General features: G+C 58.6%; 1 protein-coding gene across 1 annotated transcript in view; it reads left to right on the top strand.

Annotated features, from left to right (window-relative positions):
• Positions 1-346: 346 nt before the first annotated feature.
• The window catches only part of MYO18B (myosin XVIIIB), a gene marked incomplete at both ends in the record, with an annotated part of 58390 nt that continues 34890 nt past the window's right edge, over positions 347-23846 (top strand). Inside the window, 21 exons of the mRNA XM_080628802.1 lie at positions 347-484; positions 1032-1184; positions 1658-2389; positions 2525-2591; positions 2783-2895; positions 3017-3193; positions 4084-4279; positions 5129-5271; positions 6204-6304; positions 6845-6908; positions 7794-7938; positions 14299-14469; positions 15209-15299; positions 17025-17217; positions 18321-18401; positions 18834-18981; positions 19094-19253; positions 20318-20501; positions 21056-21248; positions 21762-21871; positions 23579-23644. Coding sequence (XP_080484928.1) covers positions 347-484; positions 1032-1184; positions 1658-2389; positions 2525-2591; positions 2783-2895; positions 3017-3193; positions 4084-4279; positions 5129-5271; positions 6204-6304; positions 6845-6908; positions 7794-7938; positions 14299-14469; positions 15209-15299; positions 17025-17217; positions 18321-18401; positions 18834-18981; positions 19094-19253; positions 20318-20501; positions 21056-21248; positions 21762-21871; positions 23579-23644 — 3426 coding nt within the window. The remainder of the gene's footprint in view (positions 485-1031; positions 1185-1657; positions 2390-2524; positions 2592-2782; positions 2896-3016; positions 3194-4083; positions 4280-5128; positions 5272-6203; positions 6305-6844; positions 6909-7793; positions 7939-14298; positions 14470-15208; positions 15300-17024; positions 17218-18320; positions 18402-18833; positions 18982-19093; positions 19254-20317; positions 20502-21055; positions 21249-21761; positions 21872-23578; positions 23645-23846) is intronic.

The raw sequence follows: 23846 nt of genomic DNA, 5'->3' as shown, positions 1-23846 counted from the left end.
ACGAGCCCCGACCCGCTCAGTGCATGAATGATCTCGACAGGTGAAGCCGGGGTCAGCCCAAAGCGGGGCACGGGCTGGCTCCTGCAGCCGCCCAGAGCCACCAGAGCCACTCAGCCCCGGGCAGCGGGGCCCCAGCACCAGTGCCACCAGCACCTTGTGCCATCACCTCCCTGTGCCGTGGCAGGGGCTGGATGCGGCTGCTCACGGCTGTGCCCTCCCCAGCACACCAAAGCCCCGTCCCTTCAGTGCACAGCCCGGATCATGGCCCCATGGCCAGCGGTAGCCCTTGGCTAACTTCGCTCTCTCTCTGCCCGTGGCTCTCCGTGCAGCCCCATCGCTCGCCGGCATGGCCATCTCCTCACGTCTGGCGCTCTGGGAGCAGAAGGAAAGTCTTGGTCCGGGGTGGTACCAGCGGTGTTTGGGGCTGGATGCTCGCAGGGTGCTGGGGGGGCCGCACTGCAGCAAGCCCCCGCATGGCTCCAGGGTTGGTGTCCCTCCACATCGCTCGTGCTGTGTCCAGCCCTGCAGGCCCTGGGCACCTTTGCAGCCTCAATGGTCTGGTTTGAGCATTTCTGCTGTGGTTTGGGGCAGGGCTCTGCAGGTTTGGTGCTGGGGGAGCCCTTGCTGTGGGGGCTGCAGGAAATGGGGTTCAGCTTGGACCCGGCTTGGAGGGACCCGCATGTGGCCGCGGTGATGCTGGGAGCTGCTTCTGGACTCTCTGCAGCCGGAATGGTTCCTGCCATGGCTGTGCTGGAGCTGCTGGTGCTGGGCAGAGCTGGCAGCGCGGGCAGAGCTGCGGTGTGGAAACCTGGTGCCTCCCTGCAGGGCTTCTCAGTGCTTCTCCTGCTGCTCACCACAGCCCGGTGCTCACAGCATCACCAGCATCCTGCATCCTGCAGCTGCGGCTGCTGCGCTGGCCCTGCATTGAGCTGGTGCTCGGCTCCGTGCCCGTGCTGCTGCCCATGGGGTTGGATTTGCCAGGGCTCCTGTCCCTGTCCATGCCCGTAACCAGCCTCTGCTCCTGCAAACAGATCCGGGACGAGGACCGGGGGCCAGCCCCTGCCGCTCCCCCCCTGCTCCTGTCGGTCATCCCCGGGGGGTTCATCAAGCAGCTCGTGAGGGAGACCGAGAAGGAGGCCAAGGCGGCCAAGCTGAGGAAGGAAAAGGCGAGCGGCAAAGAGGAGGTGAGAGGAGCCCTGGCATCGAGGGGTGTCCCCGTCTGTGCCCAGCCAGAGCAGGGCCTTGGGGACTGGGGGCTGCGGGTGGAAGCCTGAGGTGGTCTTGGGGTTGGGTGGCAAGGCCTCAAGCATAAATCAACTTGGTGCTCCTGACTGGCTTAATTAGAAGGTGAGTGATTAAGCAGAGCATGAGGCTCTCTGGTTCAGCAGGAAGGGATGTCCCTGGGCATGGCACCAAGTGGTGACCCAGGAGGTGGCCAGGGAGGAGGGAGGAGGATGGGGATGACGCCGAATGCACCCATGCAGCCAGGTCCATGCAGCACCCGCAGCCATCGGCTGTGCCTGGAGTGAGCAGGTCAGGGCTGGGGCTCTGTGTTCAGCCGGGCTGCGCCTGGCGCGAGCATCCCTTGTGGGGCTGGGGCAGGGGCCGGGTCCTTTGCCCTGTCCCTGTCGGACCCAGCTCCCTCCTTCACTTGCAGCCCGCGGCAGCAGAGAGCGGGGCCGGAGCCGGGGTCACCGCAGCGGCTGGAGCAGAGGGGACCAAGGACGGGCGGGCGCTGCCCAACGGGCTGCAGGCAGAGGGGCCGGGGGGCAAGGGGGTGACCCCCCCACCACACAAGGAGCTGCCATCCGGGAGGGCTGCGGCAGGGCCCAGCGCCGGCAAAGCCCCATCCCCAGCACCCAGCCCCACAGCAGCAGCCCCAAAGCCAGCGGAGACCCCTCGGCCGGAGGCTCCCAAAGCAGCGCAGCCGCTGTGCCCCAAGAGGAGCCCCAAGGACCCCCAGCCAGGGGGCAGCCCCCAGCCTTCAGCCCCTGCGCCCAGCAAGGGCCCCCAGTGCCCCAGCAAAGCCCCAGCAAAGGTGGGGGACACGGCCAAGGTCCCTGAGAGCACCAAGAAGGAGAAGAGGGCACCCCTGAGCCACGCAGAGCCTCCAGCCAAGGCAGGAGCCAAGAGGGAGCTGGGACCGGGCAGGAAAGAGCCGGAGAAGATGAGGAAAGATGTTGGAGATGGGAAGAAGGAGCCAAGGGAGATCAAAAAGCCTGGAAAAACTGTGAACAAGTCAGAGGGGCCCAAGGAGGAGCCGGGAGGGACCCAGGAGAAGTCCGACGATGTGGCAAAGGAGGTGGGGAAGGGGAAGGCAGAGCTGGGAGAGGGGAAAGAGGCACCAGGAGAGAGCAAGGAGACAGGCGAGAGCAAGGACAAGGAGCAGGTAAAGTACCGAGGAGCTGCTGGGCCAGGCAGGCAGAGGAGTGCAGGGCTCCTGCTGCTGTCCAGGGGGCAGATGCAGTTTGTCCAGTGCAGTTTCCACTGGGTCCTGCAGGATTCCCTTCTCTCCCCCCTGCAGGCTCCCAGGGATGCCTGGTATGAAGCAGAGAAGGTCTGGCTTGTCCAGGAGGATGGATTCACGCTCGGTAAATGCCTTCCTCTGCCCTCACTTTTCAGCACCGAACCTAGGTGGTGTCTCCAGCCAGGCTGTGACTGGGAGCAGGGTGGGCACCGGGAGCTGCTCCATGTCCCGTTGGAGATGGCCCCTCTGCAGCCCCCCACGATGCAGCCCCCTCCATTGTACCGCACCGGGGGACTCACGGGCCTCTCATCGCAGCCACGCAGCTGAAGCCGGACGTGGGGACACCGGAGCTGCCGGCGGGGAGGGTGCGGGTGCGCCGGGACGCGGACGGCAGCGTCACCGAGGTGGACGAGGACAGCGTGCAGAGGGTGAGGGATTGGACCCAGGGCAGCCCCAGTGCTCGGGCATTGCCCCGGCTGGATGTGCCCGGTGCAGCCCGAGGCGCGGTGGCGTTGCTCGAGGGGGGGGGCTCCATCTCTCTTCCTGCAGAGCAACCCCCCCAGCCTGGACCTGGCCGAGGACCTGGCCGCGCTCCTCAGCCTCAACTCCTGCAGCGCCATGAACACGCTGCAGCAGCGCTACGGCGCCCGCCTGCCCTGCACCTTCGCCGGGCACAGCCTGGTGTCCATCCGCGACAGCGGCACCGGCAGCGGCACCGCGGGCAGGGTGAGCGCGGCCACCGCACCCCGAGCGGACAGAGGCGGGGGGCGCCGGGCGCGGCGGGGCCGGCAGGTGGCACCGTGCGACCGCCGCTGCCGGGGCCCGGGATGCGCGGGGCGGGGATGCGCTGAGGACGCTCGGGATAAGGGATGCTGAGATTGGGGATGCTCTGAGGACGCTGGGGATGCTCAGAGCGGGGATGTGCTGAGGACACTGGAGATTGGGGATGCTCTGAGGACACTGGGGATTGGGGATGCTCAGAGCGGGGATGTGCTGAGGACACTGGAGATTGGGGATGCTCTGAGGACACTGGGGATTGGGGATGCTGAGATTGGGGATGCTTTGAGGACACTGGGGATTGGGGATGCTCAGAGTGGGGATGCGCTGAGGACACTGGAGATTGGGGATGCTCAGAGTGGGGATGCTCTGAGGGCACTGGGGATTGGGGATGCTCAGAGTGGTGATGTGTTGAGGACACTTGAAACAAGGGATGCTTGGGCTGAAGATTGCTCTGAGGACATTTGAGACCAGGGATGCTCCAGGCCAGAGAAGCTCTGAGGACACTCGGGACAAGGGATGCCCAGGGTGGGGGAGTGCTCTGGGGATGCTTGGGGCTGGGGATGCTCTGAAGACACTTGGGATCAGGGATGCTCAGAACCATTGCTCATGGGCAAGATGGAGTGGGTTTTGCTGCAGGTTCCCCGGGTCAGTTCCCAACCGTCTCTCTGGTACTGGTGTAGCAAGGCCAAGCTGGCCAGGCTGGGCGGCATTTCCCTTTCCTCTGGGAATCTCGTGGGGTTTTGCACCCTGGGGAGAAACCATTGCCCGAGTGTGAATGTTGTCAGGATTTCCTGTGTAAGGAGCCTGTTTCGGGCTGTGCTGTCCCCCTCCCGCAGGCACTCAAGGGGAAGCGGGACATGCCGCCCCACATCTGCTCGGTGGCACAGCGAGCCTACAGGAACCTGCTGCTGCAGCGACAGGACCAGGCCATCGTGCCCCTGGGGCGCAGCGGGGCTGGCAGGACCTCATGCTGCCAGAAAGCTCTGGAGTTCCTGGTGGGCTCCGCTGGCAGCGTGGACGGCAGCGTCTCAGGTACCAGCTCCGAGTCCCGCTGCGGGATGCGGGGCAGAGGCTGCGGGATGCGGGGCAGAGGCTGCGGGATGCGGGGCAGAGGCTGTGGGATGTGGGGCAGAGGCTGTGGGATGTGGGGCAGAGGCTGTGGGATGTGGGGCAGAGGCTGCGGGATGCGGGGCAGAGGCTGTGGGATGCGGGGCAGAGGCTGTGGGATGCGGGGCAGAGGCTGCAGGCTGTGGAGTGCAGCAGACATGAGGGGGATGCCGTTTCCATCTGCTGGCCTCTGTCTGACCCGTTCCTGGTGTGATTCATGCCCTTGGGGTGGCTCCCGCGCAGCCGGTGTGAGCGCAGCGAGGGCTGGCAGGGCTGCGGGTGCTGCTGCATCCCAGACCCAGCACGTTTACTATTTCGATAAAGAGCAGGGCAGGCACCAGGAGGGAACTGGTGGCGTGCTTGGGGCAGCGCTTTTCCCCCTGATCAAGTTACCGGTGACGCGAGGGGAAGCGCTGTTCAGCAATCAGTGGTGTTAGAGGGCAGGTTCGGGTTTCGGAGGACTGGGTACACCGTGCTCCTGCAGCAAGGGTGGCGCATGGCCTGGAGCAGTGTGCTGCTGTGGTCAGGCTGGCACAGCCCCTTCCCACCATGTACCCATGCTCTCATAGTGCAGGATGCTGACCCCATGCCTGGCTGGTCCTGTGCAGGCAGTGGTGCAGGCAGGAGGAGAAGCCTCCATCAGGGCCTGTTTGCAGTCTGGGGCTGCGCTGGTGCAGCAGCAGCATGGTCTGGCTCTCTCCCGGTGAGCACCACAGCAATGCAGCGCTGCAGCCATCGGGATGGCTCAGGGGGCTGCCGGTGCTGGTTTTGCAGTGGAGAAGATCCAGGCGATGTTCACGGTGCTGGGAGCCTTTGGGTCGGTGACCACCGGCCACAGCAGCAGCTCCACGCGCTTCTCCATGGTCCTGTCGCTGGATTTCAGTGCCACCGGCCAGATAACGGCTGCTCACCTCCAGGTACCCCATGGACCTCGTTGCCTGGTGAGACGGGAGGGCTGTGGCTGAACCCGGGGTCCTTGGGATGGGGCAGGCAGTGATGCTCGGCTCTGCTGCTCCTCCTGGACCAGAGCTGCCCCAAACTGCAGCGGAGCAGGAGCCCTGTCAGTGGTGTGGGGGTGCCCGTAGCACATCACCCGTCCCCAGGCAGGGAGAGCAGAACAGGGCTGGAAAGAAACGTTGATGAGGAGATGCATAATTCAGCGTTTCGGTAGCACCACTTTCCACAGCAGCCTCGAGCTGGAGCCTCTGAGGGCTTTTATCACCATCAGGGCTGTGATGCAGAGGCACTTTAAGCATTGCTGCTGGGGCCTCAGCTGATGGAGGAAGGGGCTTGAGCTGGTGTCTGCTGTGGGTAACACCAGGGCTTCCTGTGTGGGGAACACTGGGTCTTCCCACTGCTGCATCCCTCTGCATTTGCTCTTTGGACCACTGGTACCACCCTGAGGTGCTGGTGGGAGCAAGGGACAATCAGAGAGGGGAGCCCAGCTCTGCAAGGACTTGTTCCTGGTGTCAATGCTGGCACGGAACAACCTTGACGAGGCTGGAGGCTGATCCAGCCTTCCCTCAAGCTCAGGCAATGGCTTAGCTGGAGACTGTAGCATCTTTGCTAAGTCCATCACACTGCCCAGACCTCCAGAGGTGGGGAGAGACTGTGGATATTGCATCCATGCACTGGAATGTTGCCCCTTGATGCACGCCTGGGGCACAATCCAGCTCCTGCTTGCACACCCTGTAGTGCACAGCATCCAAAGCCAGTCATGGTCCTGCAAGGGGAAATCCAGCCCTTCCTTGGCAGCTCCTGGCAGCATCTCCATGTCCCTGGGTACCACTGTGCCCCCTCCTGCCTGCACTGGGGCTGTCCCTGACGCCTGCCTCCGCTCCCTCCCCAGACCATGCTGCTGGAGCGGGGCCGTGTCGCCCAGCAGCCCCCCGGAGAGAGCAGCTTCAACGTCTTCCCCCTGATGCTGGCGGGGCTGGATGCGGCGCAGAGGTGGGTGTGAGGGTCCCGTGGGTCCGGGTGGCTCCGCTCCGTGCCTGGGTGCTCACCTGATGGGTTCCCCACTGCTGAGGGGCTCCCCATGGTCTATAACCAAGGTGGCTCCAGCAATGTGGTTTTTGAGACCCCTCTGATAAAGAGCATGTGAGGGGGATCCCATTAGTGATGCTGCAGGGATTTTATACACATATATAAGAGATTTTCTAGGAAATGGGTGTTTTCTGCTGCTTTTTGTGCCCTTTCACCAAAACCAAAATTGGGCTGATCAAATAGAGGTCCCTTTCCCTGCTCGTTCCTGGTTTTCCCCCAAAGCTGCATGTCCCCAGGCTACCTTGGACAAAAACGGGTCCTGGTGTGTCTGGTGCTGGCTCCAACCCCTATGTGGGCAGACCCATGGCAGCATTCCCATCAAGGCCCCTGGGATGCTGCTGTAAAGGGGCTCTGTGGGTGTCCCCAGGGAGCAGGCGGGGGTTTGGGGAGTGCTGGGGCAGACAAGGAGGGAGCTTGACTCTTGTCTCCTGCAACTGCTTCCAGGACGATGCTGCACTTGCACCAGGTGTCTGAGAACAATTCCTTTGGGATCAAGCCGTTCACAAAGGTGAGGGGAAACGCTGGAGCCGTGCACTGCCTGCAGCGGGATGCTGCAAGTGTGTGCTCTTCATCACCCCGGGTAGGGGATGTGCTGGGTCCTCGGCTGATGGGTGACTCGGGACGGTGCCTCTGTGCCGTGCACATGGAGCGAGAGAATGTTGGGGTGTGAGGAAGCATCTGCCCCATGGAAGCTGCTGGGACTGGGGCTACCCCTGCCTGGGGTCTGCACCTGGGTTTGGACCCCCCCATCCATCCCAGGGACAGATCCTGTGATCCAGGACCAACAGCCCCTGATGTTTCCCTGCAGTGGCAGCTCCTGGGTGGGGGAATGCACCCTTTGGAGAGACCAGAATGCGATTTTTAGGGGCTACAAGAGCCAGCACTGATTCCCAGCCCCTCATTAGTCTGAGCTGTTTGCAGAGATCAGGCAGATCGTGCCAAAGCACCACGATGCATGGCAGCAATTTGCAGTTGCATCATCTGGTGATGGATTCAATGTTCAATCTTCATCAGCGAGCTCCTGCTCCAGTCCAGCGGCCAAAAGGTTTGGCTGTTGGAGCAGCAGTTCCTGTGCAGAGCACAGTGAGGTACCCCGGCACCCGATTCCTGAGGGTTCCCCATCCCAGCATGGAGGGGTTTCCTGCTGGGATGCAGAGGATCAGCAGGAGCTGGGCAGCACTGGCCCTGGGCAGCACCTCTTCAGTCCGGGGAGTGCATGATCTGCAAAAGGGACAAGATGAGCACTGCCCCTGCCTCTGCTTCTCCATTGAAGCCTTACTGTCCTGCTGGCCACCCAGTTTCCACCCGCCCCATTGTGTTCCCCCTGTATACCCTGTTCCTGCGATGCTCTGGCAGAGGCAGTGATATCCCCCCTGTCTCTCCCCCGCTGCAGCCCGAGGAGAAGCAGAAAGCCTCGGCAGCGTTCGCCCAGCTCCGGGCGGCCATGGGCACATTGGGCATCACCGCGGAGGAGCAGGCGGCCGTGTGGCGCGTCTTAGCCGGCATTTACCACCTGGGAGCTGCCGGCGCCTGCAAAGGTGAGCGGGCTCCGTCCCTTGTACCTTGTTTAAGTGCCGAGGTTAGAGGAGGGAGCCGGTCCCTGCGGTGCTCAGTGCTGGGGTGCGTGGCGAGGCGGGGGGGAGCGATGCTCACCCAGAGGCTGTTGCATGGTCATGGTGGCTCTGAGCTCTTCGCTGCCCATGGAGGAGCTGGGTGATGCTCAGTGCTGGTGTCCTGCCCTTGGGGGATTCTGGAGCGGGTCCATGCCCCGGCTGTGTGCGGGCAGGACAGGAGCTGCAGGGCATTGCCTTGTGCCAGCTCCTTGGGGAGGACCGGGGGAAGTAACTCGCTGGAACAAGGTGCCCAGAGAAGCTGTGGCTGCCCCATCCCTGGCAGTGTTCAAGGCCAGGTTGGACACAGGGGCCTGGAGCAAGCTGCTCCAGTGGAAGGGGTCCCTGCCCGTGGCAGGGGTTGGAGCTGGAGGAGCTTTAAGGTCCCTTCAACTCAAACCAGTCTGTGAATTGATGATCTCATTTGTTTGCACATTGTCCCCAATGACACTGTGAAGGGACAGCTTCAGGTAGCAATAACTCTATCACCTCCTGGGTGCCTAATACAGTAACTGAATTATAATAGGATGAGTCTGGATGAAGATTATATTTATAAAGACTTTGTTAATACAGGTTGTATAGAAATTGCCTTATCCCTTATAAATTATTTTAAGATGTGCTCAAACCCATTTTAGAGGCAGCCACATTGATTTACACACTTCAGTTTATGAAGGCTGCATAAAGGCTGCTATAAACTAAACCATAGACATTTATAAACGTCTCTGCAACATGTCATAACACATCTTATGGTAATTTATGCCATTAATCATATATTAATTATTTTAAAAGGATGAATGCTCTTGTCACTTAACGTGAGTTCTCTTTCTCCTTCTCTCTGGTGTTCTCTTTCCCCATCTCCATCTCCCCTAACTCCCTTCCAGCTTGCACAGTATGACCCTGCTGTCTCAGGCTGAAGTGTGGGATGAGGCTCTTAGCAAAGGGATCAAAGTCCTTGTGCCTCCGGGGTTTGCAGGAGAGCAGGTTTTGGGACGTGTGTGTCAGCTCCAAGGCAGAGGGGAATGGTCACTGTTGGCTGCAGAGGGTTTGCTGAGCTGCTTTGTGTTAACTTCCTGAATGTTCCGTCCCCATCATCCCATCGCTCAGCCGGGGAGCGAACCTGGGGCTGCATTCAACAAACCTTGTCACAATTGCTCCAGCACGAACATGGATGTTAATGGCAAGCCCAGGCAGGGCTGTGGCTTTCAGGCACTCGGGTACAGGATTAACAACCAGAGCATGTCTCAGCATCACTCGCTCTGCTATTGATTCCCCCATCGTGTTTCAACAAAAGCGGAGAAATGAAAGGAAATATGGATAAAAAATGGATCAAAGCTGCACAGAGCAAAAGTCTCAGTGGGGGCGATGACTCTTTTAATGTGGTTAAACCTCTCTCCTGATAGCCATCTCTTCCCTTCCCCTCTCATGCGCTTTGAAGCTGTATGTTCCAAATCCTCTCCTTGAAATCTCACCCAAGGGAGCCTCGTTGCTGGGGCTTCACTGGCATTGAGCAGCGCAGCCGGGCACCGCGGCCACCGCCAGCCCCGGCACCGTGGCCGCACTGCAGCAGGTGCTGATGGCTGTGCCCTCATTGCAGGTTGGGTTTGTGCAGGAATGAAACAGGAGGGGAGCAGCATCACCTCCCTCTGCCTGAGGTGGAAAACACATCTGCGGGTAGAAAAACACAGAGAAGGAAAGGTTGTGTTTCAAAGGCTGGCTCCAGGCCGGTGTCAGTGACTCCTGTTGCCTTTCAGTTGTGTTTGAGCTGGGGTTTTGTGTGGATGCAGCCAGGGGCCAGCGGGGCATCCCGGTCCCCATCCACCTGAGTGCTCCCAGGCCCTTTGTGGCTGCAGAACATGGCATATTTCAGTCATTCTTTGCCTCTTTAACCGGGAGGGAGGGTTTGGGTGCAGCGGGGGGGCCGCATTCAGCTCGCTCTCAAGCTGTCCATTCTGCTGACTGTTATAACAATAGAGCATTGCTGCTCCCTGCTTCCCGCGGGCTTCCCACCATGTGCCTTTCAGAGAGGGAATTGGCTTTCCAGTGCTGGCAAGTCATTAGAGCCCTCCAAGTGCTGTGGTCAGTGTGCGCCAAGTGTGGTTACCCCAAACCCCACCATGCTCCAACGCAGCCACAAACCCAGCGTCCTGAGCCCCTTGGTAGAGGGAAACCATGAGGGCAGATGTGCAGGATGGGATGGAGCAGGAGGGGCTGAGCCTGGGTCCCAAGTGCTGGTGCCCAGTGCCCTGCTGTTTCTCAACCCCCCTTGAAGACCCTGTGAGCTCTGGGAATGGAAAGTTTCCAGAAGGCTGGAAGCCATTTAGCCAGGTATTGTAATGGGAATGTCCATCACGATGTGAGAGGGAGAGCAGCCAGCAGGATCCTATTGGCATTAATTATGCAGCTTCCTGAGCATAGATATCTATCAGGAGTGGACTCGGTGACTTATCGCTTTCTTGCCAGAGCTGAGGAAAAAGCCTTGGACCTGCATTATTTCTGCTGCTTTGCAGCCTCTGAGATGTACTGACCTTTCCTTAACTGATATGGAAATGGCACTTTTGTTCTCGGTTCCATCCAAGCTCAATGCCCAGATTTACCCTGTTTTTTTGTTGCTGCCTGCTGCTAAAGGATCCCTTGAACCCAAACAATTCCATGGTTCTGTAAGAGGAGGGAGCAGGAGGCCAATGCAGAGCCTCTGCCCCTGCTGTAGCTTTGTTTTCCCTCACAGAGCGGCTGTCCCGGCGCTGGCACCCAGCCGTGGCCTTGGCTGTGGTTAAATCACTGCTCTGCCACAGCTCGGTGCTGCGGGTGAGTGAAGGCCACCTCGCTCCTGGCGGGAAGCGCTCCTCTGCTTCCCTGCATCCTTCATCAAAATGCCTCTTGGAAAGGACTGCACTGGGGCTGCCCTCTCGATCTTGCTCATTTTTCTCTCTCTGTTAAAGACTTTTGCTTTTCAGCACGTGGCTTTTCCTGCTGCAGAGGGAAGCGCAGCTGATGCTGCGGCGTTGGCAGGATGGTGGCTCTTTGTCCTAGAGCTCAGGAGCAACAGTTTAGTCCTGATGGAGCCTGATGGCTTCCTGGGAAAAACCCAACCCAAGGTGATGCAGTCTCCAGGGCCTGGATCACAGCACAGTGACCACCCAGCCACAACCCTGGTTGGTAATGGCTGGACCTGATCTTACAGGTCTTTTCCACCCTAGTTGATTCTATGATTCTAAGCCCTGTACACTGTCTGATGCCCTCAGGATTTCTTTTCCCCGGGCTGGAGGATTGAGGCAGGATGCTTTGTGTCCCAGGGCAGAGGATCCCGGTTTGGAGCATGAATTGGGCAGAGCTCCATGTTCTGCCGCCCAGGTCTGCAAAATGAGGAGGATTTCTGGGAACTGTGCTTTGCAGGGAGCAGGGAAGAGATCCAGGCCTGTGGGCAGTGGGATGCTGGGGGGGGTCTGCACCCCAGTGCATCTCTGCTCAGCATGAGAGCTGCTTTTCCCCTGTGTCCTGGCCATGGTCCAGGGTTCAGAGCCAGGGAAGCAGGAGCAGAAAGCACTGGGAACAGCCAAGTCCTGGCTGGAGCCTGGCTGGCTGCTGGGAGGGTCTGGGAAGCTCGTGGGGATCCTGTTAATGGTGCATCTCCTTCGTGTGGTCACAGCACTGCCCCGGTCCAGGCGGGCTGTCTCCTGCGTTATGGTTCTATCTGTTCAGTGCTCTGACATCTTTATTGCAAGCAGTCGGGGAAATGCAGCCAGAATGGCAGATTTCTTTAATCATGCTATTACACAGCTCTTCCCTTTGTTATATATAGGCTTTAATATGTCATACATCAGGCAATGGGTCAACAGAGAATAGACTGGAGAATTTAGTGCAGGACAAATGGATTAACCGTTCAAGCCAGGAGGAGCCTCCACTGTCTCCCTGTCCCCTCCCAGGGTAATAAGGAAAAACAAATGGGCTCTTTTATTTGTCCCATTAGCAGGGCAAATGTTTTAATGGTAAAATAAGTGGAAGTGAATGGGCAGGCTGAGCAAGCGTGCCTGCTGACTCAGCACTCACCGGCTGCTTACAGTGAGGGGGCAATCTGGGGAGCACCAAAGGGCCCCCCTCAGTGGGGATTGGAACATGTCCGACCCCGTGTGCTGGTCAGACAGCAGTGGTTTGGTTTTGTGGAGGTGTGAAGCACGGAGCTGCATCCCTCTGCCCAGAGCAGCAGGATGTGTTCCATGCTGGAGCAGCCTGGTGGGGTGAATGGCTTCTCCACTTGCAACTGCTCCATTGGGAAGAGTTTGCACTGGGGCTGGGCTGAATGGAGCCCCTCAGTTGTCTCAGGGATGCTGGAGTGACCAGCATAGGATGCTGGAGTGGTTGGCATGGGATGCTGGATTGGCCAGTGCGATGCTGGAGTAGGCAGTGTGGGATGCTGGAGCTTGCAGCACAGGATGCTGCTGCTGGAGCTGGGCAGTGGGGCAGGTCTGGGGCAGCCCTGGCCCTGCAGCCCCTCTGCTTCCCGGATCTCCTGTCTGCCAGGAAGGAGCCTGTGTCCAACCAGCTCAGAGGAAAACAAGTGAAAACAAAGTCAATCCAAGCCTGCGTTGTTGAGGCGGTTCCTGTGCCTGCTCCAGCACAGCCCTTGATGTTGGAGGCCTTCAGTCAGAATAAGAAATAATGGGGAAAGATCAAAGGGGAAGGGGGGGATGACTCTCTCAGGTGTGCTGTGAACCCCCCAGGCCCTGCCGTGGGGAATATGTCCTTTAGCTGCTTTGTGCATCACCTCATCCTGGAGCAAGGGACCCTGATCCCCCATGGGGCTGGCCAGGATGTGGCCATTTCTTGCTCTCCATCCCAAACCCCTGTCACCAGTTGTGTTCTAAGGGATCATCCTATATGTGATCCCCTGGCTGGCTCCTCATCCACCACCATCCAAAAGCCCTGAGGGCTCTGGGCGGCTTTGCTTGTCTCTGCTCATCCTGCCGGGTGCTGGGCAGCTGCCTCCGCAGCACTTTCTTTCCTGGAGCTGTGAAAGGATTTATCCTGCAGATTCTTTCCCTGTTGACTTTAATCATGAAGCTGGAATCGCTGCTGCTGCTGGATGTAAATATCGTGTGCAGGCTCCCTTTGCTGAGGCTGCTCTCGGGCACGGCAAACATCACCAGAGGTGGAGAAGGTGATCCCGGAGTTTGAGGGATTAGTTCCTGATCCCATCAGCTTCTATCAACACATCTGCTGGTTTGCTCCATTGATGCTCTTGAAAAGCACAATGTTGCTGATGCCTTGCTGGCATCTGGGTCCAGACTTGCTCTGAGTTGCCTTAAAGCATGTCCTTGGAGCTGCCTCTTCTCTGCCCTGTCTCACCGGGCAGGAGGGATGCTCTGAGCACCTGGGAGCACTACATTGGGGAAAATAAGTTCAAAAGCACCTGTTGGAGATCTTTAGAGTTTTGAACCCTGTCCTGACCAAAAAAAAGGTCTTCTTGTGCTAAAGGATTACCCAAGGGACAAATCTGTCTGCCTTTGTGGAGTCAGCCAGCCTTTAATATGGTAATTACCCTGCGAAGCTGAGAAAAGCCTTACAACTGTTGCTAGCTTAAGTGTGTGTGTAGGGACGGCAGCCCCGTGTGCTGCACATGGGAGCAGAGCCGGGCAGGCCACTGGGATTGAGTGCTGAGAGGTACTGGAATTGCCCTGAAGGAGAAGGGGTGGCAGGAACAAGCAGATGGGCTTTAAGGAGGAAAAAGCTTTTTGGTTCAGTGTGATGTGATGCAGGTGGGAAGCGAGGTGATTCCTACCAGCCATGCCTTCGAACTGGAAGGGTTGATTTGTAGCTGGTTTGCACCCTGGTCTCAGTCAAGCATCAAAGTGCTGCTGGGCCCTTGCTCTGAGCACCGGTAAGGGCAATGCCTGGTCTGGAACTGCCTGTTAGGGATCATAGAATCCCAGCCTGGTTTGGGTTGGAAGGGACCTTAAAGCTCCTCCAGCTCCAACCCCTGCCACGATCAGGGACACCTTCCACTGGAGCAGCTTGCTCCAAGCCCCTGTGTCCAACCTGGCCTTGAACACTGCCAGGGATGGGGCAGCCACAGCTTCTCTGGGCACCTTGTGCCAGCGCCTCAGCACCCTTGAATGAGAGGATGTGAGGAAACGGCTGATCCAGCGTCCTTGGGGGATGGAGGGAAGCTGGGGCGCGCTGGTCCTGCACCTCCACCCACCCTTGTGGTCTGATTTGGGGGTTGTTCACGGGAGCAGGCAGGGTGTCTGCAGCCGGCTCTGCTGAGCCCATCCTGCCCCGTCCCCTCCGCAGCGGGCAGGAAGCAGTTCATGAAGTTCGAGTGCGGGAGCAGCGCGGCGGCGGCGCTGGGCTGCGACCTGGAGGAGCTCAGCACAGCCACCTTCAAGCATCACCTCAAGCACATCCTGGCGCAGGTCACGGCGCGGGGCCGCCGCCTGCCCCCGGCAGAGGAGAGCCCGGCAGGTACCGGTGCTGCAGCCGTTGTCCTTTGCTTACGGGTGATGGGGAATCGCGGTGCTCCCTGCGCAGGAGGAGGGTGGAGGGCGGCTGCAGGAGAGGAAGCACCCCTCTGCTTTGCAGGCAGTGAGGTCCTTTCAAGTGTGTTCGTGTTACTTTAGTTATTAACTGCGCTCTGTCAGGTCGATCCATGAAAACAGGTGAGTTCTGATAATGACCCTGGCACATAAGTAATGTGGCTGGTTCTTCCTAGGAAAGGGAGGGAAAACCCCAAACCGGGAGGGCAGCAGGGTGGGCTCATTTCTCCCTGCCCACAGATGAAGCTGTGCTGGTGTTGTGCTGTGGGCACACATCTCCTGAAAGATCCCCAGCCGGACAAACTGCTCCTGAGCTGCTATAAACCTCAAGTTAACGCATGAATCTAATTCCAAGGCAGACCCAGCATGTGAGATATGCCCACCTTTAAAGCGAACCTTTCCACACCCAACTCATCCTCAGCAGCAGAATTACAGCCAGGCCCCTGCAAGTTATTCTGATAAAAGCAAGAACTGGCCTTTAACATAGCAATAGTTTTCTCTCTTCAATGCACGTTAGGCAGGAGGCATGGGGGGAGCAGGAAGCAGGTGGGTGACACGCAGTGATTGTGAGGGAGTGATGCTGTGCTTGGGGCTGCTATCGGCCAGGCTCCGTGTGTGCTGTAAGTAGATGATGTGTCTTTGTCTCCTCTCCCCTCTGCCTGTGCCAGGGCCGAAGATGACGGGTGTGGAGTGTGTGGAGGGGATGGCTTCGGGTCTCTATGAGGAGCTCTTTGGGGCAATTGTCTCGCTGATCAACAGGTACGGAGCTGCCGGGTGCTGCGGGGGACAGCTCCTTCTCAGGGGCTGCTCAAGAGGAGCCTTCGCTAGGGGAGGCATGGAGCTGGCAACTGCTGCCTGCTCAGAAAGGAAGCGATATGGAGATGTCCATATGGGAGATGCGCTGTGCTCGGATCTTCTTTGGGCTGAGCGTCGGCACTAGGGGCAAAAGGGCCCTTCGGAGCATCAGTATCTGCAGCTGGGTGCTGCACAGGGCAGCAAGTGTCCTGGTCCTCTTCCCAGCACGTGCAGCCTGGCACAGAGACCTTGCCCCTCTCCTGCTGCAGCTTCTAAGCTGTGCCATGAGCAGACATATAGAGTAGGGCATCACAGTGCTGAGAGGAGCAGCCCGGCTTCCTATTAATAATAGATGTGACTTTGCAGACTGAAATCAAGGTTACCAGTACAGGCAGAGCAGCAAACCAGTCCAGGAACCCCACTGTGAGCCCTGCAGATGCGTGCTGGGACTCGCTCCATCACAGGGGAGGATTCGGGTGTCAGTGCAAGGCTCTGGTACCCAAGTAGCTGCCGAGGTGCCCTGGGAGCTGTGGCTGCATCCCAGTGCTGGTGTGGCCAAGCAGGCAGCACTTTCCTCTGCCCCAGGGGCTTATTTCCATCTGGAGAGCCAGGGTGGGAAGTTCATCCTCTGTGGGCTGATGTATCTGCTCGGGTGCTGCGAATCCAAAATTGTCTGTTGGGATAAATGGAATAAGGTAACACCCAGGTGAGGATCAGCCTCCCAAACTGTTCCATTTTCTCAGTTCTGATGTGCAGCTCAGTTTGTTGAAGTCAGCATCCACATAAAGGCTGGTGCCCAAAATACTCCAGGTTTATTTTAACCTGCAGTTATTTAACCTGCAGAATATTTTTATTGTAATTCCTAGCAACCACACTCCAAAGGGAAATTGCTGATGGGACTCAAAGGGCTGACAGAGAAGCAAAATGCTGCTGGTTCTCCTAAATAATAGCATTAGCTTGGGATGTGTCCCTGGTCCCTTCTTCTCTTTAAAGCTAGCTTTGCTTTGCTCAGCTTTATTTTCCATCTCAGCCCACCGAAGGCTGTTAAACCACTGCAACAGCAATCCAGACACGTTCCATGAAAATGATGGTGAGCCTGAATGTTTCAACCCCAGCTGCAGGAGGATGCTGCAATGGAAATCTGCAGGCAACACTTCATAAATATACATCCATTTCTTCATCCCACCCTGTTTTTCATGGAAGCATCCTCGCTGCCCCATGCCACCGAGGAGAAATCCTTTAATCTCGCCCTGCTGCAGGGCTGCTGGGGATGGAGCAGCACGGTGTGATGGTGATTCAGAATGTGCATTAAAACACTCCTGGAGGTTTCCCAGGGCCGGACTCCCCTGCTGCCCTCTCATCCCATGCCACTGTTAAGGGCTCATTAGGCCAGGTCAGGAGAAGTCTGTGCCTTGTGCTTCCATCCAGGCTGGGAGGAGATACTCGGCTTGAATAGATCAAAGACAAGAGAGAAGGGAGAAGCAAAGGGACAGTGTGAGGAGGTGTGGGTGCTCTCTGGCAGGAGACATGGGAAGAAGGGGAGATGGGAAGTGCTGGTCACTGCTACATGGGATGGTGCCCACCCAGGGATGCTGCACATCTGGAGGAGGAGGCAGCAGCGTCACCTCCACAGGGAGAGCTGGGGCATGGCCATGGGTAAAACCTATGACGTGAGTCCTCTTTCTGCAGGTCTTTCTCCTCCCCACACCTCTCCATGGCCTCCATCACCGTGGTGGACACCCCCGGCTTCCACAACCCGCGGCATCAGCACCGCGAGCGCGCGGCGACCTTTGAGGAGCTCTGCCACAACTACGTGCACGAGCGGCTGCAGGCGCTCTTCTATGAGAAAACCTTCGTTTTGGAGATGGAGAGGTACAGAGAGGTGAGGAGCAGGGCCTGGGGCTGCTTCCCTCACACGGGATGGGGCTTTGACCCAGCGGGTCCCTGTGCCCTGCCATGGTGTGGCCAAATAACTCAATGCCTCTACTGAGGGGCTGTAGAAATGAGGGGTCTGTTTGGAGCAGTCGCCTTGAGCCAGGTCTCTCTTCTCCTCACTGCCCCAGTCACAGATCCTCTTGGGTATTCCTGACATTCCCGAGGGAATCCCGAGGTGTCTCATCACCTCTTTGGAAATGCTTCCTCCAGCTCAGGGACTTTGTGCCCTTCTGGTGCAGCTGAGTTTTCCCTCAGGTGATGAATAATAGAGGATAGAAAGGAAGATGATAAATTATTGCAGAAATAAGCTGCCGAAAAACCTACCAGCAGAGACGAACTTATTAAGCTTGCAGGAGTTACTGTAATACCTCTAGCCCTGGGAAAAGAGTTGAATTCCCATGGCTTAATATTCACACAGCACTTGCACCAAGTAAGTATCTGTGTGCTCTTCGCTAGTGATGAATATACAGGTACTGGCTGAGCTTGAAATGGCTGAGGGCTCAGCAGGCTCCACTTTGATGCTCCCTGACCTGGTGCAAGCACATTCCCTTTGAGCCATGGGACTGCCACTGTGAGCCGGAGCCCCAGTGACCTGTTTCCTCCCCAAGCTGGGTCACACAGAGCTGGCTCACACATGGGGTGATGCTGGCACGTGCCCTGGTAGGCAGAAACTGCAGCTCCACCGCTGCTTTCTCCACTCTCACGCTAAGGCTGCAAACCTGAACCTCACCGTGTTACCATGGAGAGACACCGAAGCTCCGGCTCTTGCGGAGCGTCTCTGGTTCACACAGGAGCAAGGGCTCCCCCTGCCCATCCCAGGGGCTCCCCCTGCTCCAGGGCACATGTGGGGGTGCCAGGATGGGGTGCGGGTGGTGGGAGACCCTGCAGTGGGGTCACCCACTGCAGCCCTTGGTTGAGGAAGGGAACCCCACAGGGTTGAGTGAGAGCAGCATCCATGCCACCTTCCTCCCCCTCCATGCAGACCTATCTCCTCTTGGCTTTCCGATGCCAGAGTGTGACTGAAGTAGGCTTTTACATAATGTTTTCCAGGAAAATGTTGAGGTGTCTTTTGATCTTCCAGAGCGCTCTCCTCTGGACACGCTGTCCATCCTCGACCTGAGCTCCTCACAGGTAACCTGGTCCCATGGGAGCTGGTTGCTCCAGTCACACTTGGAGCAATCTCCTGCTCAGAGGAGGGAGGGATTCAGAGGCAGAGCAGGGCCTCATGGTGTGTTTGGCACAGAGCAGCCTGTGGGGTTGCAGTGGAGGCTGCAGCATCACCCTAAAATACAAGCACCCATCCTGTCCAAGCCCTGCACCCTCAGCCCATCTCCCAGCCCGGCTGCAGAGTGGGATGACTGGTCCCTTTGGGATACTGTGTGGCTGCGGAGGTCTCAAGGGTGAAGGTGTCCAGAGCTGGATGGGGCCAGGAGGGTTTCCCAACCCTGTTCTGGCTGGTCTTGGGCAGGGGACACAGGACAGAGGTGATGGGGAGCAGGATGTCAGCGGAGGGGGGAGCAGGCTGGCACGGCTGCCACATTCCCAAGCCCAATCCCTCTGCAGCCACAGGTGCTGCCGGGCAGCCCAGGATCCGACCGCAGGGGACTGCTGTGGATCCTGGATGAGGAGGCACTGACCCCTGGTTCTGGGGATGGAGCCGCCTTCGACCGCCTGTGCTCCTACTTCACCGCAGAGGGACCCGACCAGGAGGGTAAGCTGGGACCAGCTCTGCTGCCCGTCCTTTGGCATCACTGTGTAGCTGTGGGAGCTGAAGAGACCATGTAGCCAGTTAAACAGCTTTTCTCCTGGGGTTGCTGCTGCAGGGGACAGCCACATGCGGAGGTGCGAGCAGGGGCTGCACTTTGAGATCAACCACAGGCTGGGCACAGACCCCGTGCGCTATGACCTGACGGGCTGGGTCAGCAAAGCCAAGTTCAACCTCTCGGCGCAGAACGCCCTCCAGGTGCTGCAGCAGTCCACGGTGTAAGTACGAGCGAGGTGCCGCGGTGCTGTCATCCCTGTGGGAGTGGGATTGGGATCCCATGGCAGCGGAGTGGGTTGGGGATGATGCCAGTGAGAGCTGAGATTGCAAACCTGCCTGAGCTCTGGGAGGCCGCCTGTGGTGGGGAAGGCAGAGGGTTGTGTGGGGCATCTCAGCAGAGAGGAGGGGACCTGCAGCCTCGGTGCTGGCTGTCCCCACACCTCCTGTCCAATGTACAGTGCAGTGATGGAGCTGATCTGGCTTTAGATGGGCACGGAGCTGATGGGATCCTGACTGCCAGGCAGCCTCAGGCACATGCTGACACCAGTGCAAGAAAGCCAGAAACCCCCACAGCTTCAGCCCAGCTTTGTGGGAATCCTGAGAGCTTAGCTGAGGTGTGGGGAGCAGATGTCAAGTGATTTGACTCACAGCCATCAAGCCCTGGGGCTCACTGACAGCAGGATGTACACATTGTGATCACAGCAGACACTGCTGGACGAGCTGGGGAATAGTACCGCAGTGAACAGCTTCCCATCAGAGCTGTCTGGCTTCTTCCAGTCAGCACATCCCTGACATTGGCCTTTCAGTGGGGATCTCCTCCTGCAGGCGTGGGGAATGAGGGGCACCAGGGAGATCCCATGATGTCCTTGGTTCCACAGTGCCACAGGGTGGGCATTCAGTCGTGAAGCATCACTGCCTGAGGTCAGGTCCCCGTGTAGCAATGGGGCAGGTTTTCCCCACCTCCTCAAGGAACCTTGTCCACTAAATTGGAGTTGAAATGTAACCGAGCTGCTCATGACAGGACTTTGACTTTGTGCTTAAACATTCCCAGCTCCTTTTAGTTCAGGCTTCAATTCAGGGAAGTTTCAACAGAAGTGAGCAGCTCGGTGCCCAAACCAGAGAGGAGCAGAGGGGTGGGAGGTGTCCTGGCACCCTGCTCCGCTCCTTGGCTGGGTGCCCTGTGGCAGCACCGATGCTGAAGTTGGGATGCTGGGGGCTGCATCCCCATGGAAGGGGCTTTGAAGCAGAGGACCCCAGCACTGACCACGCTGCTCATTGCTCGCAGCGAGGCCGTGCGGGAGCTGGTGGAGCCGCGGGTGCGGATGCCGCTGGGCTGCCGCGCCGTGGCGGGGCTGGAGGGATGCTCGCAGGCAGCCTTGCACCGCAGCGCCTGCGTCAGGAAGAGCTTCGCCAGCAGCTTCGCGGCCGTGAGGAAGCGCTCGGTGTGTGCCCAGCTCAAGCTGCAGGCGGTGAGTGCGCGGGGACCGCCGGGGTCAGCACCGTGGGGCTGTGTTCCACAGCGCCCTGAGCCCGGCGTGCTGCTCTGGGCATGCGGGAGCATCCCAGGCAAACGTATCATGAAGCAGATTACACACGCACCTTGCTGTGCACCGCTTAATCCTCTTAAGCACTCGGGCAACTGGAGCAGCCTCCGTGCTGGGCACGCGCCAAGCTCCTGCTGGCCTCAGCCATAATTAGGTGCCTAAACTCTCTCGAGGAGTGTAGCACAGTCTCTGCTGACTCCTCTTCCAGCCTGCTTTGAGGTGCTGGGTGTCTCTGGCAAACCCTCACCCAGCAACCCTCAACCCTGTGACATTCAGTTGATGAGCCCATCAACTGCGAACGTGGGGCATTAGTAGGAAGGGCCTCACTCAGCCTCTGCGACCTGTATGCTGGGCTAGCATCTCGGACCGAAGCTGTTCCTAACATGCACCGGGCTCTGAGGGTTCTGAGGATGAGTGCAAGGGGCGCCGGGGGGTCCCCACCACCGCTCCATCCCTGCTGACCTCTGCTTGCCCGGCAGGACGCGCTCACGAGCCTCCTCGGCCGGTCCCGACTGCACTTCGTGCACTGCCTGCTCCCGGGAGCGGGGCCCGAGGGGCCGGCGCCTCGTCCCCCCGCGCCGCCCGACGCAGCCCCGCAGCTGGATGTGCCGACCCTGCGGACACAGCTGGAGGGGACCCAGCTCCTGGATGCCCTGCGCCTGCACCGCATCGGTACGCCCGGCCCCCCGCCGCTGCTGTGTGCTGGTGCTGCCCTTCCACACCCTGCTTTGCTCATCGTCTGCCTCTCTCCAGCCCCACTTCAGAAAGCCCTCGAGGTTTTATCGCTGCTTTCTGTAGGGGATCCCAGCCATTTTCTTGCCTGCATGTTCCCTTTGGAGCATCCGTGCATCAAGCTAGACCTGCACCTACCATGGTCACAGTCACTGCCGGGGGAGAGGGATCCATGCAGGCAGCCCAAGGCATCTACTGCATGACAGGAGGTTCTAGGGTGGTGTCTGGCCACCTCAAGTGCATCTCTGCTGCTTCCCTGCTCCCTCTACCCTGCCCTCACTATAGCTCCCTGGTCCCCATCACCCTCGATGCCTTTTGGTGTGCACAGGACATGCCCCTGGGGTGAGGTACCCCTCACCTCAGCCCCTCACTGCCTGTTCCCTCCCCAGTGTTTGGTGAGAGCCACGTGCCTCGAGGCTGGTGCAGCCCCCAGTGATGTCTGTGTGTCCCCAGGGTATGCGGATCGCCTGCTCCTCACCCAGTTCCGAAGGCGCTTCCAGGTCTTGGCTCCGGATGTCATGAAGAAGCACACCTCTGCCTACGAGGTGCCAGATGAGAACAAGGTATGTGCTGGGTGGCATGGGGAATGTGGCCTGGGAGCCCCTCACTGGGCTGTGCTGGTGCTGGAGCTCCTCCAGCCTTTCCCAATGCCATAAGGGCTTTCTTTGCACGGAGGAGCAACTCCTGCAGCTCCCTGCAGGCAGTCCCTGTGCTGGCATTGCCTGTGCACTGCGTGAGCCCCACTGTCCTCTCTCCAAAGAGGTCATGCCAGCATCTCCCTGCCCTGGGTCAGGAGTTGCTTACCAGCCCCTGCCTCACTCAGGCATCTGTTGTTGCTGGGATGCAGGGGTCCCAGCATGGCAGCACCCAGCTCATGCCCTGGCTCCTCAAAAACTGGCTGGCTGAGGACAAGCCAGGCAGCATTCCCAGGGACTCATCAGAGCAGGACAATGGAGGTTCTTGGGCATGGGGCATCATCTGTCTTCAGGCCCTTGTAAAGCAGGACCCCAGGGTGGCTCCTCACCTCATCCCACAAAGCCTCAAATTGAGGGGAGCTCAGGAATGAAGATGGAGATTTGTCAGTTTTATTTGTTTCATAATAAATGTATAGCAGAAACTTGGGAGACCCCCCCCGTGTTCCTGGAACAGGCTGCGAGAAGCACTGAGAGCCGGGAAGAGCCGTGAGGAGATGAATTAAACATGGGCACGTGCTCTGTTGTGCAAACTGCCAGCCAGGGTGTGCAAATTCAGTTAAGACCTCGGGATTTAATAAGACAAGTTTGACAGCCAGGAAAGGTCAATATTGTTATTAAATGCTGTAAGGAGGCAGAGGGTGCCTTGTCAGCACGCTGTAAGCTGGGGATTTGGAAAATCCCGGCCTCCCTGGAGCTCGCTGCCATGCGCTCTTAGCGGGAGGCTGCTTCCCAGGAAGTGCATTAACTCGGCCACTGCAGCACCAGAGATGCTTGTGTGGAGTGAGGGTGGTGGTGCAGCAATGACTGACCCTGTCCTCATGCTGGCCCTGCTGTTGGGGGTGGGATGGGATGCGATGGTCCTGCACTGTTTCAGCAGCAGAGCAGGAGCAGGCACTTCCTCACCTCTGGCACACTGTTTCATGCATGGTGCTGGTCCATACCCCCATGCGCTCGCATGCTCCATCCCAGTCTTGCCCCAGGGCTTGCAGGGCTGCCAGCTGGGGTGCAGTTCTGCTGCCGCAAGGTGCTCCAGAGGCCATTGTGAAATGATTCTTCATGGAGGAGATGTGTGTGGCCTCCAGAGGCTGTTGTATGAGTGAAGCATTAGCAGAGGGGTTTTGTTTCAATTTCAGGAGCTCTGGGGTTTTCACATCATCAATTTGCCCAGATAGTGTTGGCTGCCCTGGGGAAATGTGTGGTGCTCCTGGTTGCTACATTCATGTGCTGGGCCAAAGCTCAGAGTAATTGAGTTCAAGCTTCTTTTCCTGCTTGCCTCCCTGCAGGGGCTCAGCTCTGCACTGCTTGGCTCCAGGGGGAACTTGGTGCTTTCAATCCTGCTTTCAGCTCCACAGGCAGAGCTGTTGGCTGGATGGACTCTCACCTTCCCCTCAGTAGCCTCCAGCCACAGCCACCCATGCATCGGGGCTCTTTACCCTTCTCACACCAGGACTTGGGGCTGGATGCACCCTTACTTGGGTGCCTATAAGGACCAGGGGTCTCTGCCCTATTTCAGCAGGCTCACACCAGACTGTAAATGTTTTCTGAGCAGTTCAATGATGTGCTTCTCCTCCACAGGCCATACAGGAGCTCTTCCAGGCACTGGATCTGGAGAAGAGCAGCGTTGCCATCGGACGCAGCCAGGTACAATGGCTCCGGGCTCTGCTTCCCTGTTGCTCTCGATGTGTACAGGCAGAGCCAGTCCCATGCCAGGCACTTCCAGCTGCCCAAAGCTTCCCAAAGTGGAGAGAAACTCTCTCTTCTGCTGTGCCCAGTGGGCTGGGAAACCAAGCTTCACCAAGCATCAAAGCAGAAGGCCCCTAATTCACATTTGAAAGCATTCAAA

This window comes from Psittacula echo, assembly GCF_963264785.1.
Source record: "Psittacula echo genome assembly, chromosome: 13".
NCBI classification, from domain to species: Eukaryota; Metazoa; Chordata; class Aves; order Psittaciformes; family Psittacidae; genus Psittacula; species Psittacula echo.
Note: the sequence above shows the minus strand (reverse complement) of the source record. Positions and strands in the feature narration are given on the sequence as shown.